Source organism: Peromyscus californicus, unplaced genomic scaffold (assembly GCF_007827085.1).
Source record: "Peromyscus californicus insignis strain IS unplaced genomic scaffold, ASM782708v3 Scaffold_21__1_contigs__length_65335640, whole genome shotgun sequence".
Classification (NCBI taxonomy): domain Eukaryota; kingdom Metazoa; phylum Chordata; class Mammalia; order Rodentia; family Cricetidae; genus Peromyscus; species Peromyscus californicus.
The window spans coordinates 34,922,894-34,945,599 of NW_026294514.1; the positions used below are offsets into that span (position 1 = coordinate 34,922,894).

The 22,706-nt window shown below is 46.2% G+C and overlaps 2 protein-coding genes across 3 annotated transcripts in view; one reads left to right on the forward strand and one right to left on the reverse strand.

Annotated features, from left to right (window-relative positions):
- Nucleotides 1-11,731, reverse strand: part of Irs1 (insulin receptor substrate 1) — a 60,958-nt gene extending 49,227 nt beyond the window's left edge. Inside the window, exon 1 of the mRNA XM_052750023.1 lies at nucleotides 7,518-11,731. Coding sequence (XP_052605983.1) covers nucleotides 7,539-11,243 — 3,705 coding nt within the window. The 5' untranslated portion in view covers nucleotides 11,244-11,731 and the 3' untranslated portion in view covers nucleotides 7,518-7,538. The remainder of the gene's footprint in view (nucleotides 1-7,517) is intronic.
- A 949-nt stretch (nucleotides 11,732-12,680) lies between these two features.
- Nucleotides 12,681-22,706, forward strand: part of Rhbdd1 (rhomboid domain containing 1) — a 171,458-nt gene continuing 161,432 nt past the window's right edge. The window contains exons 1-2 of one of the 2 annotated variants that reach the window (XM_052750026.1): nucleotides 12,681-12,746; nucleotides 20,045-20,244. The gene's annotated coding sequence lies outside the window, so the exon portion shown is untranslated. Of the gene's footprint in view, nucleotides 12,747-19,968; nucleotides 20,245-22,706 lie in introns of those variants that run through there. The other variant, XM_052750027.1, reaches the window with a different exon arrangement.

Below are 22,706 nucleotides of genomic sequence, written 5' to 3' on the forward strand. Positions count from 1 at the left end.
GTAATTACCAAATCTTCTACTGGCCTGTATATATCAGCTATATTTTATTATTTTCTAAAAGTGTATGGTGTGTGTGTGTGTGTGTGTGTGTGTGTGTGTGTGTGTGTGTGTGTGTGTAGAAGATAACTTTTGGGATTTGGGAATCAATTCTCTCCTACACTGTGGGTTCCAGAGATCAAACTCAAAACATCTATCAGGCTTGGACAACAAGCACTTTTTTGCTCACTGAGCCATCTTGTTGGCCCAACAGCTATTTTTTTTTTTTAATGTTGAATTTAAAAACAACTTAACGTGGTCTATATCTTCCCTGAAAGCAAGAAGTAGAACTTCCTACACATGACATAATTTGCTTGCAATACAACATACATTTGAAATGAACTCATAGTTCTTTGATTACTTCAGTAAACACAACTATTGTATTCTAAAGACTAAACAATACTGATAGCAACATGACCTGAATATGTCAGGGCAGATCGGAGAACTTGCATCAGAGAGTATCTGATCAAACAAACAAGACGACTAATGGAACAGAAGAATATACATGCAACATGTAACTGCAAAAAACAAAATTAGGGTTGGGGATTTAGCTCAGTGGTAGAGTGCTTGCCCAGCAAGCACAAGGCCCTGGGTTCGGTCCTCAGCTCCAGAAAAAGAAAAAAAAAAAAAAAAGAAAAAGAAAATTAAAACATGAAATGGTAAAGGAACAACAGACGCAACTCAACTTAGTCAGTAAAACCACTAGACCTCTTCTCTACTGAAGACTGACACAACTACATTAATGTCTGACCCAAGGATTCCATTCACCTGCCACCAGGACTTTTCAGACAGGACAAGGGCTAAAAGAGAGGCACAACCTTCTCCAAATAAACATACTATTTTAAAATCCCTATTATTCAAAGATCAGTGACTCATGGAAAAGGCACAAATGACATTCATCCAACCAAATTTATTTTAACAAATAGATTATAGCAGAATCTGTAGCAAGAATGTTATCGAAATGAAAAAAATATTTCTTTCACTGTGGATGACCAGTAACTTAGTTTTGCCTACTCCATCATTTCCCTTTCTCTGTGAATTAAGATTGGTAAAGATACTACCATTTCTGTAAGACAAAAGTAGGTGCCATCTGATGATGCTTACGAGACTATCATTTCAAATAGCCTTCTATTCACTTCTTAAATTGTTTCATATTAGACCAAAGTACACGAGAATTAAACTATGCAGCATTAAGATGTGATTCCATTAAAAATTCATAATTATGCTTTTCAAACATATTTCAAACATAACATTTTAGGAGTTTTTAAAGTTGGCCCTATAGCTATGAATCCATAAGGTAATGAAATAAATATTAAATCAAATACATAATTATAAATGTGAGGATACCTATCATTTTTAAAGCTCCCCCAAAAGTACAAGTATGAAAAAAGTCACAGAGTCTTTAATGAGAAATTGACTTCAAACCAAACTCATAAGTCATTTTCCTTGAATGTTATTTCCAGGAACTCTCTAGCATGAGGAAATAATCTAGGAAAAGACTTTCTTTAAAACAACAAAACAGAATTTAAACACCATGAAGTCCTATTATACCGAATTACCAACTTAACCACAATAAAAGGAAACATTTATCTCCAATTCAGCTAAGAGATCTGACTGTAGTAGGAAGGTGGGAAAAGATGAAGTGAATAGTTTTAAATGAAAAGTCTACAGACTATTATTCTCACGATATATGAAGCCTATGTAGAGATGTGAATACCCTGAGAGCCTCTGAATATATTAACAACTCCACAGCCAAGACGACATCGCGTCGGTCAACAGAATACATATGCTAATAGCTCAGCTAAGTACTCCAAAATTCTACAGCACAGATGAGTCCTGGGGCAGCACACTTTGCCTGCAAGACATCCCATAGTCCCCAGGGGGTTTCTCAGATTTCCTGTTCACCAGCTTATATAGGTATCTCACTGGAGAATTCTGAGGCTACAAATGAGAAACACTATCCGTAAATTAACTACCTATAAGAAGGGGGAGATTCTCAACAGAAGTTATGTTAAGCAATGTCATAGACCTACATTGGTTACAGCCTGATCTACACTGTCGAGTATGATTCTCCTGGTGGGTGACTTTAGACAGCAGAAAAGTTGCAGGTGACTTACATTCACATAGGATGTGTTCTTTTTAAATGAGGTAAGAGGAGACTCATCTAGTCTGAAGATGGCTCCAAAACTTAGATAAATACTATCAGGAGGGTTTGCCTCAAAGTCTGTTAAAATACGAAAATGGGCAGTGGTGGTGCATGCCTTTGATCCCAGCACTCAGGAGGCAGAGGCAGACCGATCTCTGAGTTTGAGGGCTACACAGAGAAATCTTGTCTTGGAGAAAAACAAATGTAAAAATGCTCTCTCCAAACAAGAAAGGTCAAAAGCCAGTCCTAAATCAAAGAGCCTTCCTTCCAAGCCTCCATCTGTCGAGACATAGGATCTGACACAGCCCGGAGGCAGTGGCACATGCCTTTAATCCCAGCACTCAGGAGGCAGAGCCAAGTGGAACTCTGTGAATTCGAAGCCAGCCTGGTCTGCAGAGCGAGATCCAGGACAGGCATCAAAACTACACAGAGAAACCTTGTCTCACAGAAACAAAAACAGAGGATCTGACACATATGTAAGAACAGCACAGCTTAGAGCATCCCAGTGCACTTTACTATGACCCCCAACTACGGCTTCTGGAGAAATAATGCTCAGTACATATGACTCATTAAAGAGTATCAGTCATTTGCTCCAAAACATCCCTATGTTTAGAGCTGCAAAGATTAGAACAATGTGGAACAAACTTCTCCAGTTACTGATGAGGAAATAGACCAAGGGAAATTAAGTGACTTGATCAAGGTCACGAGGCCAGAACTCAAGATCTTACTCCTGGGAACAGTTTTTTTCCATTGCATCATTCGAGATAGCACAAACTGATTTTCCAGGAATTCTGATAAACTGGAAAAAAAAAAAAAGTTTAAGAAGTAGCATGCTGGTTTGGAGCTCAAGTTCTTCCCTGTAAGGCAATATTAGGGTTGTTCACGTAAATGGTTATTATACAGGGATATACTTTTAAAAATATAGGCAACCTAAACAATGGCAGACAATAAAAAGTTAGATGCTGCAGTATCTCTTTTCTGCTGATCTCAGGAAATTTGAGTTCTTTCATACCGGAGCTGTCAGCACATTGATTTTCACCTGTGCTTTTTCCGTGGGCACCTCAGAAAAACGTTACCCCTGTGACTTATGAGTCAGTGATGGAGAGAGATGCTGGTTGCTGAGAAACCCTTTTGGGAGTAAGGGAAGTAGAAGATACTCCCATAGTTTTCTTTCTTTCCTTTTTCATCCCTATAACAATACATCTCATGAAATTTCGTTATGAGGTCGCAATACAATTAGAGCAAGCCTTAACAACCAACCCAGACTGCCTTGGTGGGATGTCACTGGTCAAATACCAAACGTTTGAAAAACACACCCACTCGTCCTCAAAATCTTGGTAAAGGAACACACTATACACTCTTCAAGCGTTTCTAATGAATCTTCAGACACTTACAACGTGCAAACTGTAGCCTAAGGTTCCCTTACTCTCTGGGTTCCCTCACAAGAGAAGTAGGGAGGATCAATTTTCCTTGATCTTATCCAGCTCAGGTGCGTTTGAAGCGGCAGGTGCTCAATAAAGTGTATATTGTTAGTTACTGGAAAGAGCCTCGGGCTCTTTCAAGGCAAAGGAGTTTTCCTTAGAATGACCCCAAAGCAAGGCTTGTGTCTCTCCCTTCTCCTCCCCTTTAGCAAGAGACATAAATGTGAGAAGCGGGAGCCAGCCCAGTCAATCCCACACCACGTGCCGTCTGCCGCTCGCTCCTGTTTGCACACTAGAGTGGGAGGATGAAGGAACGGCGTCGTCGTAGTAAACCATAGTAAAGACAGGAGGGAAACAAAATGGGGCATGTCACATGGTCGCGGCCTGAATTTTTGTCAATTAAAAAGAAGAGGAAGTGAGGTGTTTCCGGCCTCTGTCAGCCCGCTGCTGTGCTTTTTGTTCATTTTTAGGATTCTGGCAGAGATACATTAGAGATGAAGCGCATCCGTATCCTAGGCTTGGGGGCGGGAGAACCTGGATTAGCTCTGCAGCACCGGGAGGGGTGAGAGAGCTTCCCCAGCGAGGCCCCAGCCTGCCCCCGCCCCGGCCATCACTCATGCTGATTGGCTCTTACAAGAGCCAATCGGCACCCGGCGTCTGGCCCGCCGGCCGAGGGGCGGGGGCTCGACTGCCACCGCCAACCTCGAGGCCTGGGAAGGGGGCCCCCCGTGTCCCGGGAGGACCGAGCCAGGCGGGGGCGGGAGCCTGGACGACCTCCTCGCGCCAACTCCTGGGCGGAAGGAGGCTTGGAAGAGGGGGGCCAAGAGCCAAGCAAAGGGGAGACGCAGGCAGGAAGCGGAGGTGACCCGGGAAAAGGGAAAGTGCCAGGGCCCGCGGGGTCTGCGCCAGCTCCAAAGGCCATGGGGTGGAGAGCATCGAGGGAGGGGGTAAAGAGAGGCATGAAGTCCTAGAGGAAAAACAGGGTCGGAAACGATGGTAAAATTCTCTTTTTAAGGGTACCTTAACAAAAGGATGAAAAAAAAAAAAAAAAAAAAAAAAGACCCCGGGAGGTATGACTCCAGTCTGTGTCAGCAAAAGTGTGCTCTGGCTGCCAGGCTGCAGTTTCAACAGTCAAGTCAAATCTTAGGCAAATGCTGGTTAAAGGTATTTGGACGGTCGTGTTTAGGCCCAGAGGGTTCTTTTAGCCCTCCTCTTTAGGCTCTGGGTACATACAGTAGGCCACAATGACTGTACCAATGCCATGACCATGCACTAGAAGGTGGGGACAAAGGAACAGGGGAAGGGGTGATCTTTCCACAGCACAATCTAGCAGTTCAGAACTTAAGTTGGAGGTGACCCTGACATGCACCAGAGAACACAGGGAGACACAGAAAAGATGGTTGTTGAATCGGTCAAGTCCTGAGCACAGGAGCTAAATGCTTCTCTTCCTCTCTCCTAATCGCTCTCCTTGAACTGACATTGAAACAAAGTAAACAAGCTGAGATGTCTAAGAGGGGCTCCCAGAACGCACACACATCCCTCGTGGCAGCCGTATTCCTTTAACCATGTTTCAGGGTTTTTTTCTAAGACGGGAAGTAGCAGCAGAGACAGCAAAGGCAGGGGAGGTTACAATAGCTAACTGATAACTCACTGTGAGCAGAAGCTGTTTGCCACTGGCAGATCTGATTGCGCCCAGCTTCTGATGATAACTGACTAGCAAATAAAACCTTTAAACTCAGCAAAAGCAAGCACAATTGAGGGTGTACAAGCACCAGGTAGCACTAGGTGCTCTGCTTGAAGAACACACACACACACACACACACACACACACACACACACACACACTTAAAACTTAGATACACATCGTAGAAGACTGCTTCTGACATTTGGAAATGCCTATCTATTGCTATTCCAGCAATGTAACAGACAGAACTGATTTCTCTGGATTATCGTATTTTCTCTAAGAAAGTTAAGAACGGAAAGTTGAGCATTAAAGTCTTGGGAAGGAAGGGAGGGATTTATTTGTGTGTGTGTGTGTGTGTGTGTGTGTGTGTGTGTGTTTTCCACATAAGCAGGATTTTCTTTTAAATTCCTTTTTAAACAATGGAGATTGTTTGGTCATTTCATTTTTTTCTTCAAAAGACCAAACACTGCTTATTCTACTTTGTAAAACAAAAGCTATACAAAGTAAGAAAGTAAATGGGGGGGGTCTTCTTTTCTTCTTTTACCTCCTGTAAAGCCCAAATTTGAGTTTTGCTGGATCTGTTTGCTTCAGGCTCTTCTTACCTTATGAAGTAAGTAAGCAGTTTACAATGCAAGTATTATAGGAGTCCCAACCCTCAAAAATCACGGTAAAAATAATCAAGAATTTTATATTGACAACAATACACTAAAAATCTCTCTGCCCCAGTGATAAAAGCACATATTGAATAAATAGATGCTTTCTTAAAAATCACGTAAAATCTTAGTTTTAATGTTCATGTGCCTCTATTTGGTCCAACAAAACAAAGAATGATAGTTGTTGGAGGCAGAATCAGGACCATTTTGACCACATAATCACCCTGTTATTATTTCCTATTGATAAAAGCCCAAGGCACAAATTAATTTCTTATGAACAGAGACTTATTAAGAAAAACAAATACTTTCCAAATGCTCTTTCTGTGAGGCATATATAAAATTCACAAGGTAATCAGTTTGTCAGAATAAACTGCTTCCAATTCTGGAAAGTTCTGATTTGCCAACTCATCACATTATCTGGGAACGACAGTCCTCTCCCCACAATGACCACCAGAAAACAGGCTCCCAGAACGAAGGACAGGCTAATTTCCTATTACAAATGTTTCTCATTTTCAGTACAGCCTTGGCCACAGATGACCTAAAGCCAACTTTCAACATCTCTGAGGCATCTACTCATGAACTAAAAGGAAAGCAAGCACCCTACAAATGAAGACCACACAGTCCCCCGCCCCATTCAACACACACCAAAACAAATGCCCTTTTTACCCTGACTTGATGCCTCATTGATGTTCATTTCACTAGAAAAATGTTAAGTAATCTTACAGGAAAAATGTACAGTAGCCCCCAAATGGTATGTGTGATGCCTTAGTACAAGAAACGGAATTACAAGGTAGAAAGTCTGAGGTGAACTTCCATAACTCTTAACTCATTAATGCGTCTCAGGCACATGGTGTTTATTGCATATTCTGTACAAAAGCAGCCATGCCTGCAAGATGGTAGGTCTATGTGTGAAAAACATTTCATGAATTCTAGTACAAGAACAAAAAGAAAATATCCCCCACAATTACTTTCTTTGGAGACCTGAGATAGGTAAGAATTTCTTTCTAAATACTTGTGCCTAAAAAAGCTCTTACTCATGGATCTTTTTAAGACAGCCTGAATAAAAGTCGCTGCTGTTTACACTGCTTTGGTATTGTGAAATCACAAAACAAAAGTGCACACAGCCACTCAGCGAGCTTGCCCTTCAGAACTCTGAGACAGGATCTTAAATGAGGGCTTTTTAGGTTTTGTATTAGCAAGTATTTTTGTAGAATTGTCCCTACTAAGGTCTGGCCTTAATATTTACTCAAAATAAAACTTTGATATGAAGAAAATGATTCTTGACAAGCCTCAGGACAGGTTTTAGAGAATGTTAAGTTTTAAAATGCTGTGACAGGTGCTTCAGTTGGGAATTCTCAAATACAGAAGCCCTTCTGTGGCTGCTCCAACACATTTTCTGCCAGGTGTCACTGTGGGGTGAGCATCTGTGTACCCTGACCCACACACCCCCACCTCCTGAAAGTGTATCCTCCCCAAGGACACCGTGGGAAGGAGTGAAAAGGGACAGTTAAAGAACAGAATTCAAGCACCCAGGTACATGTACTTTTATCTTCTGACTCTGCCACCATAAAACGCACCTGCTGTGATGTCCAGTTGAGCTATTGACGGTCCTCTGGCGGTTTCTGGAAGCTGATGCTGGCATAAGTACTTAAATCCTCACTGGAGCGTCTGGGGGAGCTGCCCTCGTTGCTGCCTGAGGGCTGGCGAGGGGGAGGGGGCGGTAGGGGCTGCTGTTGAGAAGGGCACTCCCGAGGGCGCTGTTTAACGTCCTTGGCCAAATCCAGGTCTATGTAGTTAAGACTTTTCTCCAAACCCCCAGCAGCCCCACACACTGGAGCCGTCTCCTTGGAGGCTCCCCCTAGATCCCCAGGTCTCAGCCACACGTTCTCAAATGATGCCGAGCTGTGGCGCTTTACATCCTCACTGCTGCTGCTACCGCCGCCGCCACCACCACTGCCCCCTACTGCAGCCCCTGCTCCCAAGGACACCGTGTTGCCAGCATGAGTAGGTGCTGAGAAGGTCTCGGAGCTATGTCTCCTCCGGCACCCTTGAGTGTCTGCACGAATCACTTTGGCACTCTGGTTATGGTTGGGACTGAGGTTCACTCTGGTGAATGCACTCATGCCCCCAGGTCCCTGAGGGCCTCCCAGCAGGGAAGAGGGAGCAGCCTGCTCAGCTGCTGCTCCTTGAGGTGCAGCAGGAGAAGCAGAGGCTGTGGAGGATGAAGAGGGAGCGGCCCCTGTGGTTCTGGGCAGGCTCACCTTCTCTGCAGCAATGCCTGTCCGCATGTCAGCATAGTTGACTGGGGCCACTGAGGAGGTATCCACATAGCTTTGACCAGGACAACCTATCTGCATGGTCATGTAGTCACTGCGGCTACTTGGCACCGACCGGGTTGGCCTGCAAATGGTAGCAGCCCCTGGAGGTGCAGGGCCTACTCTGCCCAACTCAACCCCACCACTCTCCTGCCAGGTTGCCCTCCGGCCTGGCCCCAAGTCCATGTTCATGTACTCTTCCGAGCCAGTCTCTTCTCTGGGAGCTGGGTGGAGCTGGGGTGGACATCGGACTGAAGGGGAGCTATGGGAAGTCGCAGGGCCAGCTAAATAGCCAGGCTGGCCACTCCCGAATTCAATATTCACATATTCCCCTGGGCTCTTGGGCTCCGGAGGGTGCAGCGAAGGTTGCTGCTGTTGCTGCTGCTGCTGCTGCTCCCTTACCCTCGGTAAGGTGCTTGCCTTGGGATCCCCCAAGGACAGCCTTGTGGGCCGGGCCAGGCGGCTGTTGGTCTGCGCAGCCGTGTCTACCTTTCGAGGCAGATGGGGCTGCAAGACATGGTGGTGGGGATGAGGGAGGCCAGACTCTGGCCTAGCCCCACAGTAACCCCCACCCAGGCTGTCACTGCTGGTCGAAGAGGAAGAATCTTCCGCAGTTGTAGTGTAGAGAAGGCGTCCAGAGCTAGAAGAGAGACGAAGATGCTGGTGGTGCCTGGCACCCTCCTCCGGCTCCCCGGGGCGCTGGGTGTGCTTAAAAGACCTTGGCAATGAGTAGTAGGAAAGGACTGGCTTGTGCTGGGGATCTTCTGGACCGTAGTAGCATTCGGAGGGGCTGCTGGTGTTGGAGTCTCCCACTGGTGACATGTTCATGTAGTCGCCTGTGCAAGGCAAGAGCTTGCCACCACCACTCTCAACAGGAGGTTTGGAATGAGGCAGGGCATGAGGATGGTGCCCCCCTACTCCATTTGCCCATGGCTTCCCATAGCTGCTCCCAGAAGGGGCTGCGCCGCTGCTGCTGCTGCTGGACCCACCTCCAATGTCAGGGGAGCAACTGCCACTGGGAGACATCATCATGTAGCCATTGGGGTCCACTCTCTGAGGGTGGCGTCTGATGGGGTTAATGATCTGCTGTGGGGCAGACACACTTTTGGGGCTCATGGGCATATAGTCCCCATTTCCTTTACGGTTGCTGGGCACTGGAGCCACCCCTGGAGACATGGGCATGTAGCCATCATCAGTGTCTGGACGGTGGTGGCCCCCACGACGCTCCAAGGGGTGCATCTCTAGACTCTCTTCGGGATAGGAGTGGGTGGGCACGAAGGCGGAATGCCGGTAGCTGGGCAGTCGGCCTCCACTGCCACCTCCTGGTTGGTAGGCAGCGGGCATCATCTCCGTATACTCCTCAATAGAAGCCACTGAAGACTGCGAGGGGGTCTTCTGGTGAGAAATGGTAGGGGACGTGCCTGCGGAGTGAGTTCTCTTCCGAAACCGGTTATCCAGATCTGCTGCGCTGGTGGCTTCATCCCCAGTCAACGCTGGGCTTGTCCCCAAGCTAGCACCTGGGATGTAGCGATGGCCATTGCCACCCCTAGACAAAATGTAGTGACCATTGGGAGCAGCCAAAGTGGAGGCTCCCTTGCCACCCATGCAGATATAGTTGCTCAGCTCTTCCTCACCCCTGGCTGGTGGGGTGTGGCCCAAGGAATCTGGGGTGACACTGCGGAAGGAACTTCGGAAATCGCAGGGACTGGAGCCATACTCATCAGAGGAGATGAAACCGCCATCACTAGGAGAACCGGACACGGAAGCACTAGAGCGCCTCGGGAAGAGACAGTCTGAGGTGGAGCCATGGCCACTAGTGCTACTGGATGACAGACTCACTGGGCTGGTGGCTGAAGGTGAGCAGCGGGAAGAAGGCATAGGGATGGAGCGGCTGTGGTTGAGTGGGGGGTGCAGCCTGGAGCTGCCTCTATGCCGATGGGCGTGGGTCCTGTTGGTGCTAGGGCTCACAGGACTGCCATCCACTGATGCAGGGCGGGACATGGTGCCCTCGCCATCACTGGAGGCACGCACCCGGAAGGAACCTGGTTTTCCACCTACCATGCTGGCAGGGGAGGTGGCAGTGATGCTCTCGGTGCGAGATCGGCGAGTCAACCCCACCTGGCTGGGTGGAGGATTGTTGAGATGGTGCCTGCGAAGGGGAACACTGATGGGGTTAGAGCAACCGGATGAAGACTGGCTTTTGCTGCGCGGGCGAAACTCATCGCTCATGGCCCGCATGGCCTCTAGAATGGTCTCATGCATGTTCTGGGCTACAACGGAGTCATCTACTTGCATCCAGAACTCGCCGGGCCCTGTTACGGCGGAACGCCCCACCTCGATGAAGAAGAAGTTCTCTGAGTGTCCACAGCGTCTGATGTTCATCAGCTGCAGCACCACAGCCGCTGCCTCGGAGTTCAGCTTCACAAAGCTGATGGTCTTGCTGGTCAGGCAGAGGCGGTAGATGCCAATCAGGTTCTTTGTCTGACCCAGGCCTTTGGGTTTCAGGATAACCTGCCAGACCTCCTTGAACGCAGGTCCTGGGCCCGTGTCATAGCTCAAGTCTTCCCCTGCCTCTCCGACGCCAGAGCTGCCGCTGCAACTACCACCGCAGCCTCCAGCCCCGTCATGGTGGGCCTTTGCTCGATTATGCAGCTGCAGAAGAGCCTGGTACCAGCTGTCTTGCTCAGCCTCGCTATCTGCCGCAATGGCAAAGTGTTCGTCTCGGGTGTAGAGAGCCACCAGGTGCTTGTTCTTGGAGTCAGCCCGCTTGTTGATGTTGAAACAGCTCTCGAGGGGGATCGAGCGTTTGGGGGCGCTCGACTTGTGCCGCCACTTCTTCTCGTTCTCATAGTACTCCAGGCGCGCCGGGCCCCCGGCCTCGCTGGCTGCCCGCAGCACGAAAAAGCGCTTGTGCATACTCTTGGGTTTGCGCAGGTAGCCCACCTTGCGCACGTCGGAGAAGCCATCGGTATCCGGAGGGCTCGCCATGCTGCTGCGGAGCAGAGGGAGGTGCCGAAAAACTGGGTGGGGGGAGGCTTCTCGATGCGGCCCCGCACATGCACTCGGGGCTGGAGGAAGCAGAAACCCTGATTCCGAAATCCTCGCTGTTCCCGGCGCTGGGGAGGGGCAGCCGAAGGACGAGGTAGCTGCGCCAAGGAAGACTGCCCGACCCGAGTTTAAGGGCGTTTCATGCCCAGAGGGGAAGGCAGTGTGTCTAGGGTGAGTCCAGGCACGATCTTCTGAGGACCAAGTCTCCCCCGAGTCTCTGCAGCCGAGAAGAAGCTTAGATGCATCCCTCGCCGCCCCTGGTCAAGTGCGGTGCAGGGACGCAGCGGCGACCGAGGAGTCCCAGCTTGGCCCTTCAGGCGCGCGCGCCTTCCCTCCCGAGTTCCCCTCTGAAGTAGCGATTCCCGAGGCAAATTAAATATCCTTGGGCAGGGGGAGGCGGGCTGCCAAGTCCCAACGTTGCACGGGGTTCTCCCTCCTCCTCCTTCTCCTCCTCCTCCGCCTCCTCCCACCCTCCAACCGTCCCCGCCGCCACCAGCCGCCCAAATACCAGCTCAATCGCAGAGACCGCGGCGCTGCGGCTGTTGCTGCTGCTGCTGCCGCCGCCCGAGGACGCGTCCTCTGCAGCCCGCACTCGAGCCCATCTCGGCGGGCGGGGAAAGTGGCTTTTCCACGCGCAACGCTACTGGGCAGCCAAGGGAGCAGGGGACGGTCCAGAGGGACAGACTCATCCCTGCCCCAAGCTCCAGTCCGCAAGGGAGGAGGGGAGGGGGATGAGGGAGGGAGGCGGGGAGGGGGTGGTTTGGGAAGAGATGGGGGGAAGACGCCCGGTCCTCCGGAGGCGCAGCCGCCGCAGTTACTTCTCTCCTCCCTCCTCCTCCTTCTCCTCCTCGGAGAGTTGCCGAGAGCCCCAACCAAAACAAGCGGCGGCGGCGTCTGGCACCGCGCGCCGGCCCCCAGACCGCGCCGCCGTCTCACTCCGGAGGAGCAAAACACGTGACGGAGCCGCGGCTCTCTGCAGTCGGGCCGCGGCCGGGAGGCTCCAGCCAGGGTCTCTCTCTCTCTCTCTCTCTCTCCCTTCTCGCTCTACATTCCGGGCCGAGCCCGCCCCGCGCCCGCCCCTCTCCACCCCCCGGCCGTGCCGCAGAGGCGCCGGCGCTGGGCCTTTGCTGCAGCGCTCAGGCAGCGCCCCTGCGTGGCCGGCAGAGCCCCGGGCACTGCGCCTCCCATGCCCGCGCCACCCATGGCGCCCCCGGCCCGCAGGAATCCCCGCGGCGGGAGGGCGGGCGTGTTTGGGTGGCTACCGGAAAGCAGGAGGGGAGTCTGGGAAAACGGGAGGGGGCGATCTGGGGAAGACGCAGGAGTGAGGGTGGGGGCAGTTGGCGGGCGGGGTGGGGGGGGGGGAGTGTGCAGCCGCTGCAGAACCCCGAGTAGGAGGGCTGGGGAGGAGGGGACGCGGGTGACCCGCAGCCTCTCACCCAACAGGTAAGGGCGATCCCCGGGAGCCAGCTGGATCTTGGTTTCTAGGTGAGAGTCCCTGGTGGGGAGACCTACATTTTTTTTTTTTTTTTTTTTTTTTTGGTAAGGTTTTCTGAAGGACTTGTGGGCCAGCCTTGCACCTGGAATCTCCGGGTGTACTGCGGTGAAGCACCTGGAGCGAACACTGAGGGATGCCCAAGGGCAATGACTGTTGCTGGGTTAGGGTCTCTCAGACTCAAAACTGGGGATCTCACGCCTAGCAGTATTGAGATTAGCGGCATGTCAATTAGGGAAGAAATAAATTGTAAATGTCACAATTTCACTCCCTTCGTGCAGGTGAACAGGGATTCATACTTATGGATTAGGGCAAAGGATGGGGGCGGAAGAAAAAAGGCGCCCCTTACCACATTCTCAAGTCTATTTGTAATTTTAAAAAAAATGTTAAGGACGTTCAGAGAGTTCCTAAGTCCAAATCCCTACTGTGTACATATTAGCAAATGTTTGTTTCATAGTTTCCACGCGCACTGGACGACCCTATAAATTTTTAACCTTGACCATAAGGATAAGCGGTTATGCTGTACAAGAAAAAAGAGTACTTCTTGATGAAAACGGGTCAGCAGCCTAGTTGCAAAGCCTGTTACTCGGTTTCGCCACAAGCAGACGCTCCCCAAAGTTTTTCTTTTTCTTTTTTCTTTTTTTTTTTTAATTTTTATTAAGATGACCTATAAATCAAGCAGGATGTCCCTGTCTTACCCAACTAGCATTAAAGACCTACAAAGGTGACGTTGGTCCCTATGCTTAAAGCCATCCCACTTTAGCCCTGGGTGGTTCTGGGTTTCCGCCTCCTTTTCTACGCCAGGAACCCCCTCAGCCTCTAGCTCTCTGGCACTGCAGGATGTTCGCAGGGAGACGCAGCACTGAAGGTGCTGGGCATGCTCAATCCACTAGACCGCCGGGCCTGGAGTGGGGGAGTCAGGGGCGGGGGGAACGTGCCTCAGTCTAACGCGGGGGAGAAAGGCGGGGTGAGTTTCCTGGGGCAGCCTGCTGATTGGTGGAGTTGCCTGTCTTTCCCGTCTTGCACAGATGCGGTAAAGGGGAGAGAGGGTGAGGGTACAGACGTAGGTGCAGGCGCCATTCAGAGGCTTGCGGTAATTGAATTGGGGTATCCCACATCTGCAGATGCCACCCCCTCACGAAAGCCTGGGAACCTCCGGGGTCTCTTTTCACCTTCTTCATCACGCAGGCTCTTTTCAACCTGGTTAATGTATTATCTAGGTACACATGTTGAACTGAAAGCCCTCCCTTTTTCCCTCTGACAGCTTGGTGATGCGGGTACACGTGCCCACTACAGCAAGGCTATAAATAGCAAGTAATTTGGAAGTGGTACCGAGGCAGCAATAGCAGGACTCGGGTTCTGACGGTTTGATGTGCTGTAGGGGGAGGGGAGAATGCGAAGTAGAGATGCCTGAAGTTAGTGTGGCAGAGTAATAGTGGGAGGTTTTGCCCAAGACCCCTCCCAAAACAAACAAAAAAGAAAGATAATAAACAGCTGCTGGATAGCAACAGCAAGGTTTAGATTAGGCCAAAAGGACTTTTTACAGGAGGGGGCCTGTAATTTTCATTTTATAGGGAAGCACTTCAAATCCATAGACTTTCATTTTTTTAATTACTTCCTTCCTGCCCTCCCCCAACCAAGAACAAATAAAAGTTGGGGGAGGAGGGATGTACCTCTATGAGGAAAATATACTATTTTCTCGAAGGAGGGGACAACCGAAAGAACAATTTAATTTGGAAAATTTTTACAGGTCATCTTCACAAAAGTTTAGGGCTTTGATGATATGAAAATAATTGTTATTATAGCAGAACAGACACCTTGAAGTGTCCAAGGACCTGGGTTGGATCCCCAGTAACACACACACACACACAAATCTTACTGCCAATCTTAGAGGTAGTTAATATTTAAATTATACTACAATATGTTCGGTTTTCTACATTTTTTAATTCACAGGTTGAGATAACTCTGGAAATGCAAATTCACATTTGATTTATGTGAATATACAGAATAGGAACGTAGGCTTTTGTGGAATCTAAGTGAAGTCATGTTGAGCAGATACATGTATTATCTTGTCACCTTATCCTAAATTAGTCTTGTGTATTGTAATGAAATACTCTCTAAGAAAAATTTACACCTAACAGAAAATTCAGACCCGGCAAGCAACTGATTACCAAAATAAGTTGCTCAATGCTGCCATCTCTAGGACAGTTAGAGACCACTTGTGAAAACAATACAGAAAAACCGCATTTTAAAACATTGACTAGAAATATTGCCAGAACTAAACTGGCATATTGATGTCTTGAATACAGTCATGGTTGTGGGAATCAAATTTTTACGTCTTTGGTGCATATTTGATTAATAGAGCTACAAGGACCATTAAAGTGGGAAAATAGCCTGCATGTGATGTTACCAAGAAAATCACAAAATTGTCCAAATTATTGCATAGAAACAAAAGAACAGTGAAGATATAACTATTCATTTGAAAATTATAGAATCACTTTATATTATCGGCAGACAAGTTCCTTAATATAAATGGATCAGCAATAGAGAAACCATTGGGATCTCAGGATTAATTTTGGCAATTTGGAACAAAGCTGAAAGGAAAACGAAAACGTGTGCATTTTTTTTCACTGCAGGGCTATTATTATTTTAATACACATGCTTAGTACAAATGTCCGAAAGCCTCCTCTGCAAAAGTGATCCAAAACACAGGAGGCAGGTTCTTGTAGCTTTAGTATCAGAGATACAAAATAACTGGCATATAAAAGGTGTGTGTGCGCATTCGTGCTAAATATCAAGTACCTGACATTGACTCAGGCAACAGAACCCGAGTAGATGAAAAAATGGAAGAAAAAAATCTCCATGAAGGAGAGGAGCCACAAGCTTGAACTCCAAGGGTGGCTGTAACTCATGAAGTGATTAGCAGATTTTTCCCCTCATTCCAGTGCTTGGAACATCTACTTGTGTTCCCAGCATTAGGCCAGGTATTGAGTTCTTTGGACATAATGACCTGTCTGTAGAAGGGCAGGGACGGGTGCCTAAGATCACATAGCAAGCAAATTGCTTTCTGACTTATAAGGCATCATTTGTAGACAAATATATTTTACAATCATGGATGCCTCTACCCTTCATAACTTTCCCTCTTGTCATGAAAATCTTCCATCCATTTGGATTAGAAAAGATAATTTTTAAAAAGCTGTAAAATCACATTCAGCCTCAAAAAATATGCTAAGTTGGGGCTTCTCTGACCCCCAGGATCTTTTTAAAATGAAGGGAGGCAAAGGGCCTGTGTTTTTAACATGTTCCCAGTGCTGCTGATTCCGTGGAGTTCTATTACTGATGATAAATTGAAAGCTCCCACAGTAAGGTGCTATGAAATACAAGCAGGGTACTTATTTCACAGCGTTATGCATGTTCAAAGAGAACAACAGCAATAAACATCCTACTTAACTGAGCACTCACTGTTTGGGGACTTCTCTATTCAATCACAGCTATCAAGCATGGAGAGTTATTCTTTCCAAGGTGTAATTAAAATACTGCAGATTTCTGGCCTCATCCAAGCCCCAAACCAACATGTTGTAGTAAAAATGTCCTCATCTAAAAGCAATGTTGCAAGAGACTCCTACTTAGACAAAACTTTAAGCAATGTTGGCTTATGCACAAAGGGGAAATTTTTAATTAGGTGCTACGGAATTAAATGAACATACACAGCTTACCTACTAAAGGTCTCTATCTGTGGGCTGTTCACTACAGCTGGATGGAGCAGGCAATGACCCACGCTTGGGTGCATCTCATAGCAGCTTTGAGAAAAATCAATTACTGGCAATCAGCTGCTGAGAATCCATCTCTGCTCTCAGTCTGGATTTCACACTGTGTCCTGGGGAATTCAGGGAGAGTAAATGCATTGAGTGCTAACCCAGGATTTCAGAAATATACTAATCCCCTCAACAATGTCAAAACTTCTATCAGTTTGGGGTATATAAAAGCATGAAATAAGCATGTGGAAGAAATTGGAGGAAAGGGAAATAAAGTGAAAACTCAATGCTGCAATTTATTTCTTCCATTTCGGGAACTGTACTGATTGACACTTCCCCCCCTCCAGAGGTAAGTCCATACGTGACTTTTGTCTAAATAACTTTTATTTCCTTTTACATCTTAATTTTTTTTGCATCTTTTCTAAACTGTACTTGATTGTATGTGTATGTACATGTGCCTGAGTGCATGCAGATACCCATGGAGATCAGAAGAGGGTATCAGACACCAGGAGCTGAAGTTACAGATAGTTGGTGAACCACCACATGGGTGGTAGGTACCAAACTCAGGTTCTTTGTAAGAGCAGCAAATGCTCTTAACCACGGAGTCATCTCTTCAACCCTTTTGTGCATCTTTATTTTAACTGTATTTATTTTAATTTCCTTTTTAGTTGTCTTTAATACAGACTGGGAGTTTACCATTCAATTGTATAGCTCAGATAAGGTCACTCTTCTGGCTATGGGGTGAGGGCACAGGGACTCCGGACTGGAAATTGAACCCAGAGTCTCATGTCTGCTAAGCTAATGTCCTATCTCTGAACTGTATCTCAGTCCTCTTGCAACTCTGTATTTTGAAACAGAGTCTCAGTCAGATTCCCTGCTGGCCTTGAACACATTGTTGTAGTCCAGACAGACTTCTAGTCTACAATCTCTCTGCCTCAACCTCCCAAGTAGCTGGAATTACCAGCATGAGCAGAGCATGAGGCCAGCTCCACTCCGAATCTTAAATTTTTCATTCTGCTACAGTGTGCTCAGTCTAAAATTTGATACCCTAAACTGCCCTTCAAATAGTTCATTTTTTCTACATATGAATTTTATCATTGGTGAATGCCCTGTGCCCTCTACTGTGTGGCCAGAGTCTATACATACAGCTACCTTGTACAGTAACTTAAACTCACCTCCATACTCCTTTTTCTCTTCACACTCTTGCCTTAACTCTAAAGCTAGCAATTATGTCATCTTCTCTCTTTTTTGATATTTAAAAAAAATCAAAATCGGGGATCATCAAAATTTCTCAAATTGGGGCTCATCACTTACTGAAAGTTTATAAACATTAGCTTCTTTGGTCTAGAAAGAAAAGAGCTCATGTGGACTCCAGAAAATATAATTAGATTGCCATATGAGAAGGAAATGTCCACCATGACTCTGGGCAGAGTCCCCGACATCAGAATCACCTAGGGAGTTACTAAAATCAAAACTTGCTCCAGAAGCTGTGTCATTTTTATGAGCCCACTCAAAGGTCACAGGGCTTCATAGCCACTGCACACATGTACCCTGTTAGTCAAAGGAATCAAGCCCAGGCAGAGTGAAGGGAACGGAGCCTAGATCACAGTTTTGATGAAAGGAGTGTCAAACAATTTGCAGCCACCTTTTAAAATTACTACAGATTAGAAGACATGGAGGGATAGACAAGGAGGAGATGCGGGGACTATGAGAACCTCTAAGCTGAGGTGATGAATGTACATTTACACACATAAGACTGACATTGAAAAGATTAATCTGGGCTGGAAGATCGTTAACTCTTTTCATTTTTCCAAGGTCAACCATGGCTTTTGTTGTTGTTATTATTATTATTAGTGTGAGAGGATTTAAAAATTGCTAAAAAATAAAAACATTACTCTGAAAGGAACCTCAAGGTGTCGATCAGGACCGTGGACAGAATCAAGAAGGGGGCACTGGCAAAGACCTTAGTCCCGTGGGTGGGAGACCAGATATCATCTGGTTGCTTAATGTGTTAACAAGTGTTGCTTAATGTGAAGTGTTAGAGTGAGAAACAATGGATACCAGACTTCCTGAAGTTTGGAGGGAATGACTTGTCACCAGTGCTTTCTTCCTTCTCCATTTAGAGCCAGAGGTGGCAGCCGACACCTGTAATCTCAGCACTCAGGAGACTGTGGCAAGAGATCACACAGGGGTTTAAGGCTACGAAATGAGCTCCAGGACAACTGGGGCTACATAGCAAGATCTTGTCTTCAAATAAAACATAACCTCTCAACTGAATCCCATCTAATGACAGATGAGAGGACACTGAAAGTGAATAGTCATAAGTTGACAGTTGAAAAATGTCCAATTTTTGGAGTTTGCAATTTATAATTTGGTACAATTTATGCAAAGTTTCACATTTTTGAGAACTATGGAAACACCAGCATACTAAGAAAGAGATTTAAGTCATACTGAGATAGCAGCCTTGAAACTGGATGACTATAAGGCATGCATATAGGCTCTGGTCCCAAGTATCCAGAACTGTCCAGTATCACTTTAATAATTATCTTCCCCATTCTTCACACATTTAAATTCCCCTTAATATTTAGTTGTTGTTTTTGTATTGTTGTATGCTGTAAATATGTGTTGTTCTGATTGGTCATAAATAAAACCATTTGGCCTATGGCAAGTCAGGTTATAGCTAGGTGGGAAATCCAGGAGGGAGACAGAAAGAAGAAAGGCAGAGGCAGAGAAGATGCCAGCCCGCCATCCAGGGAGCAGCATGTAATGGCACACAGGTAAAGTCACAGAATAGGTGGCAACATATAGATTAACAGAAATGGACTGAATATAAGTGTAAGAGCTAGTCAGTGGTAGGCCTGAGCTAGTGGTTGAGCAGTTTTAATTAATATAAGTCTCTGTGTGTTTACTTGGGTATGAGTGGCTATGGACTGGGCAGGATATAGGTAAACTCCAGCTACATGTAATCAAAATACAAAGCAAGATGGGGTTGGAGAGATGGGTCAGTGGTTAAGAGATGGTGGAGATGGGTCACAGGATGCTCTTCTAGAGGACATGAACTTGATTCCCAATGCCCATGTAACAACTCACATAACAACCTCTGAAACTCTAGTTGCAGGAGATCTGATACCTCTCTGGTCTCTACAAACACCAGGCATGCACATAGTGCACAGACATACATGCAGGCAAAACACTATACACATAAAATGTTCAAATTAAAAATTAAAACAAACAATGTTCTTAAACCAGTCCAATTAAAGTACAGAACAATGAAAACCATAAAGATGTATGCCTAGTTATCATTTCCTGAAGAATTTCTGTGTAGGCCAGTTTTCAGCCCTATATACATATTATCTAATTCAATTTTCATAGCAGACACAGGAGGGAAGCATCTTCAAACTGTAAAAAGGATCATTGAAAAGGAAGGATACTGTGGTTCCAAACTCTGTCTCCAAAGACCTTCACTTTAATCATTTTTCCCTTTCACTCCTCAGCTGGACTGATTTTTCTGGAATATGCCTAAGAAAGAGTTTCTGTGGATAGAAAACCAAATTTCCTGGCAAACTCATTTTTAACATCCAAGAAAGGATTATCTTGGGCCAGCAAGATGTCTCAGCAGGTACAGGCACTTGCTGCCAAGACTGATAAGCTGAGTTCAAGTCCCAGCCACGCATGATGGAGGATGGAAAGAGATGTAAGTTGTTCTTATAGTTCTTCATGCTCACTGTGGTGTATGTGTATCCCCCTGCCCAAATAAATATATGCAATTTTTAAGAGTTGTCTTAATACCCCAGTAAAGCAAGTTATAAAATAAACATTCCCTTCTGTACCTGGTACCCACGATTTGGTATGTTGCATTGCTTAAACAGTTAAAAAGTTAAACAGCACCTCAGAAGCACCATCCATGGGCAATGTAACAGTGGTAGTGAGGGCCATTGAATCAGGACAAGTACACATTCAATCGTTCCCATTAGATAAATAGCTCTTGTACCATCTGAAGATGGTTTAGAGGAAAGGAGATAAGAGAAAGAATGACTCTTGACATGGAATTTTGAGTGATTCTACTTATGTAGACTTCTCTTTTGTGATGAGTTGATTCATAGAATAGCTATTGGTTCAGGCTTTAGATCTGGCAGCCTGGACTCAATTGGTTCTGCCTTTTACCATCCCTGTAAATACACAATTTACTTAGCCTCTTTTGTGTCTTAAGTATCAATAACATGGAGGTAATAGTATCTTGTTGAAGTACTGTAAGTTTTTATTTATTTATTTATTTATTTATTTATTTATTTATTTATTTATATATGTGTGGATGTGCTTGCTTTGTACATGCATCATGTGCATGCAATGCCAGAAGAGGGCATTGCATCCCCTGAAACTGGAGTTACAGTTGTGGGTACTGGAAATTGAACCCAGGACCTCTACAAGGGCAGCAAGTGCTCTTGTAGTCAAGGCTGTGGTCAGACTCAATATGTGGACAGGACAAGGTGGACCTTAAACTCCAGTGCTGCTATATTTCTACCTCTGGAGTGCTCAGAACACAAGTTTGTTCCATCATGGCCACCTCAAAATGTCAACCATAAAGGAGAGGCAAATGTTCAACAATTTGACTTTTCTCTTTTCCTGATCTATTTTCTGAAATATTACCTTTATGTTCATTTGTTCTCAAAGTGTAGAGCTTGACCAGTCCCCCCTTCCTTTTTAGATGAGTAATAAGTGTCTTAAAAGAGGGCTGAAGAATATTCTGGGAATAGACTTGTGTAAATACTGGTAGGAAAGTCAACAAAAACTCTAGGCATTCCATGCTGTGGTCGTTTCACGGTGCTGCTGTGACAAAACACTGAAACCAAACACAGTTTAAGGGAGGAAGGGTGTCTTAGTTATGGTTTCTATTGCTGTGAAGAGACATTATGACCATGGCAACTCTTACAAAGGAAAGTATTTCTTTGGGATGGCTTACAGTGCAGACATTCAGTCCATTATCATCCTGCTGGGAAATGGCAGCATGCAGGCAGACATGGTGCTGGAGAAGGAACTGAGAGTGGAGGAGCTACATCTTGATCCCACAGGCAACACTGGGCACGGCTTGAGCATATATGAGATCTCAAAGCCTGCCTCCATAGTGACACACTTCCTCCAACAAGGCCATACCTACTCCAACAAGGCCATACCTACTCCAACAAAGTCACACCTCCTAATAACCACTCCTTTTGGGGGCCATTTTCTTTCAAAGCACTACAAAGGGGGTTATTTGGCTTATACTTCCAGATCACAGTCCACTAATGAGGAAGCCCAGGGCTAGAACTTAGGCAGGATCTTCAAGGCAGGCTTCTTGCTATTTCATGCATTAGTACCTCTAGCCAGGGAACAAACATACAAACTTGGAAGTACAGCGGGGACCAACGAGGATGTTATTCTAACTTTTAGGACTCTGCTTATCAAAGCTCTGTTTTCCTTTATTTCTCTTTATAATATGTGCATGGCTCTTTTAGACATTAACATAAAGGTCTACAATTTGGGGTGAGGGAGTGGACTCGAGAAGAAGCTGGTCATAGACTGAAGTGTTTACTCTTAATTAGTTGCCCTGCTCAGTCTCCACTTATATAACACAATGCGGACTTCACAGGTAGGGCTGCCTTTGTCCACTATCTGGCTTCTGCTTGAAGCTCTGTTCAGTAACATTCTGCTGACTTGCAGGCTCCAATGACTCTGACTAAGTGAGGGTCGTCACATCTTGTACCCTGGTTTGATGTCCGCAGCTGACCCTCTTCTCACCTTCTTCCCTATGAACTTCTTAACTTAATATTTCTAAAGATATTATGCAACACTGTCTTGCTGACTTAGATGAGGCGGGGACAAATTTAATGTTACCTCACCTCTGCTAAGAAAAACTCTAGACCCATGCCTGTGGCCCAAAACCTACAGGCTATTGGAGTATTCTGAACTACAAGTTAGGTCACATTCGCTAGAATTGTATGGAAATGATAGGAGGGAAAAAAAGACAAGATGTTCAAGAAATTAACAGTTCATCTTCTAGAGAGAGTTACTGCAGAGGTCATTAATTGCTTGTTTCTGAAGATGCTTGGAATGGTTTAAGAAATAGCCTACTTATAATCTAGGCTAAGGGATAAATACTCTAAGATAACTATGCTCCAC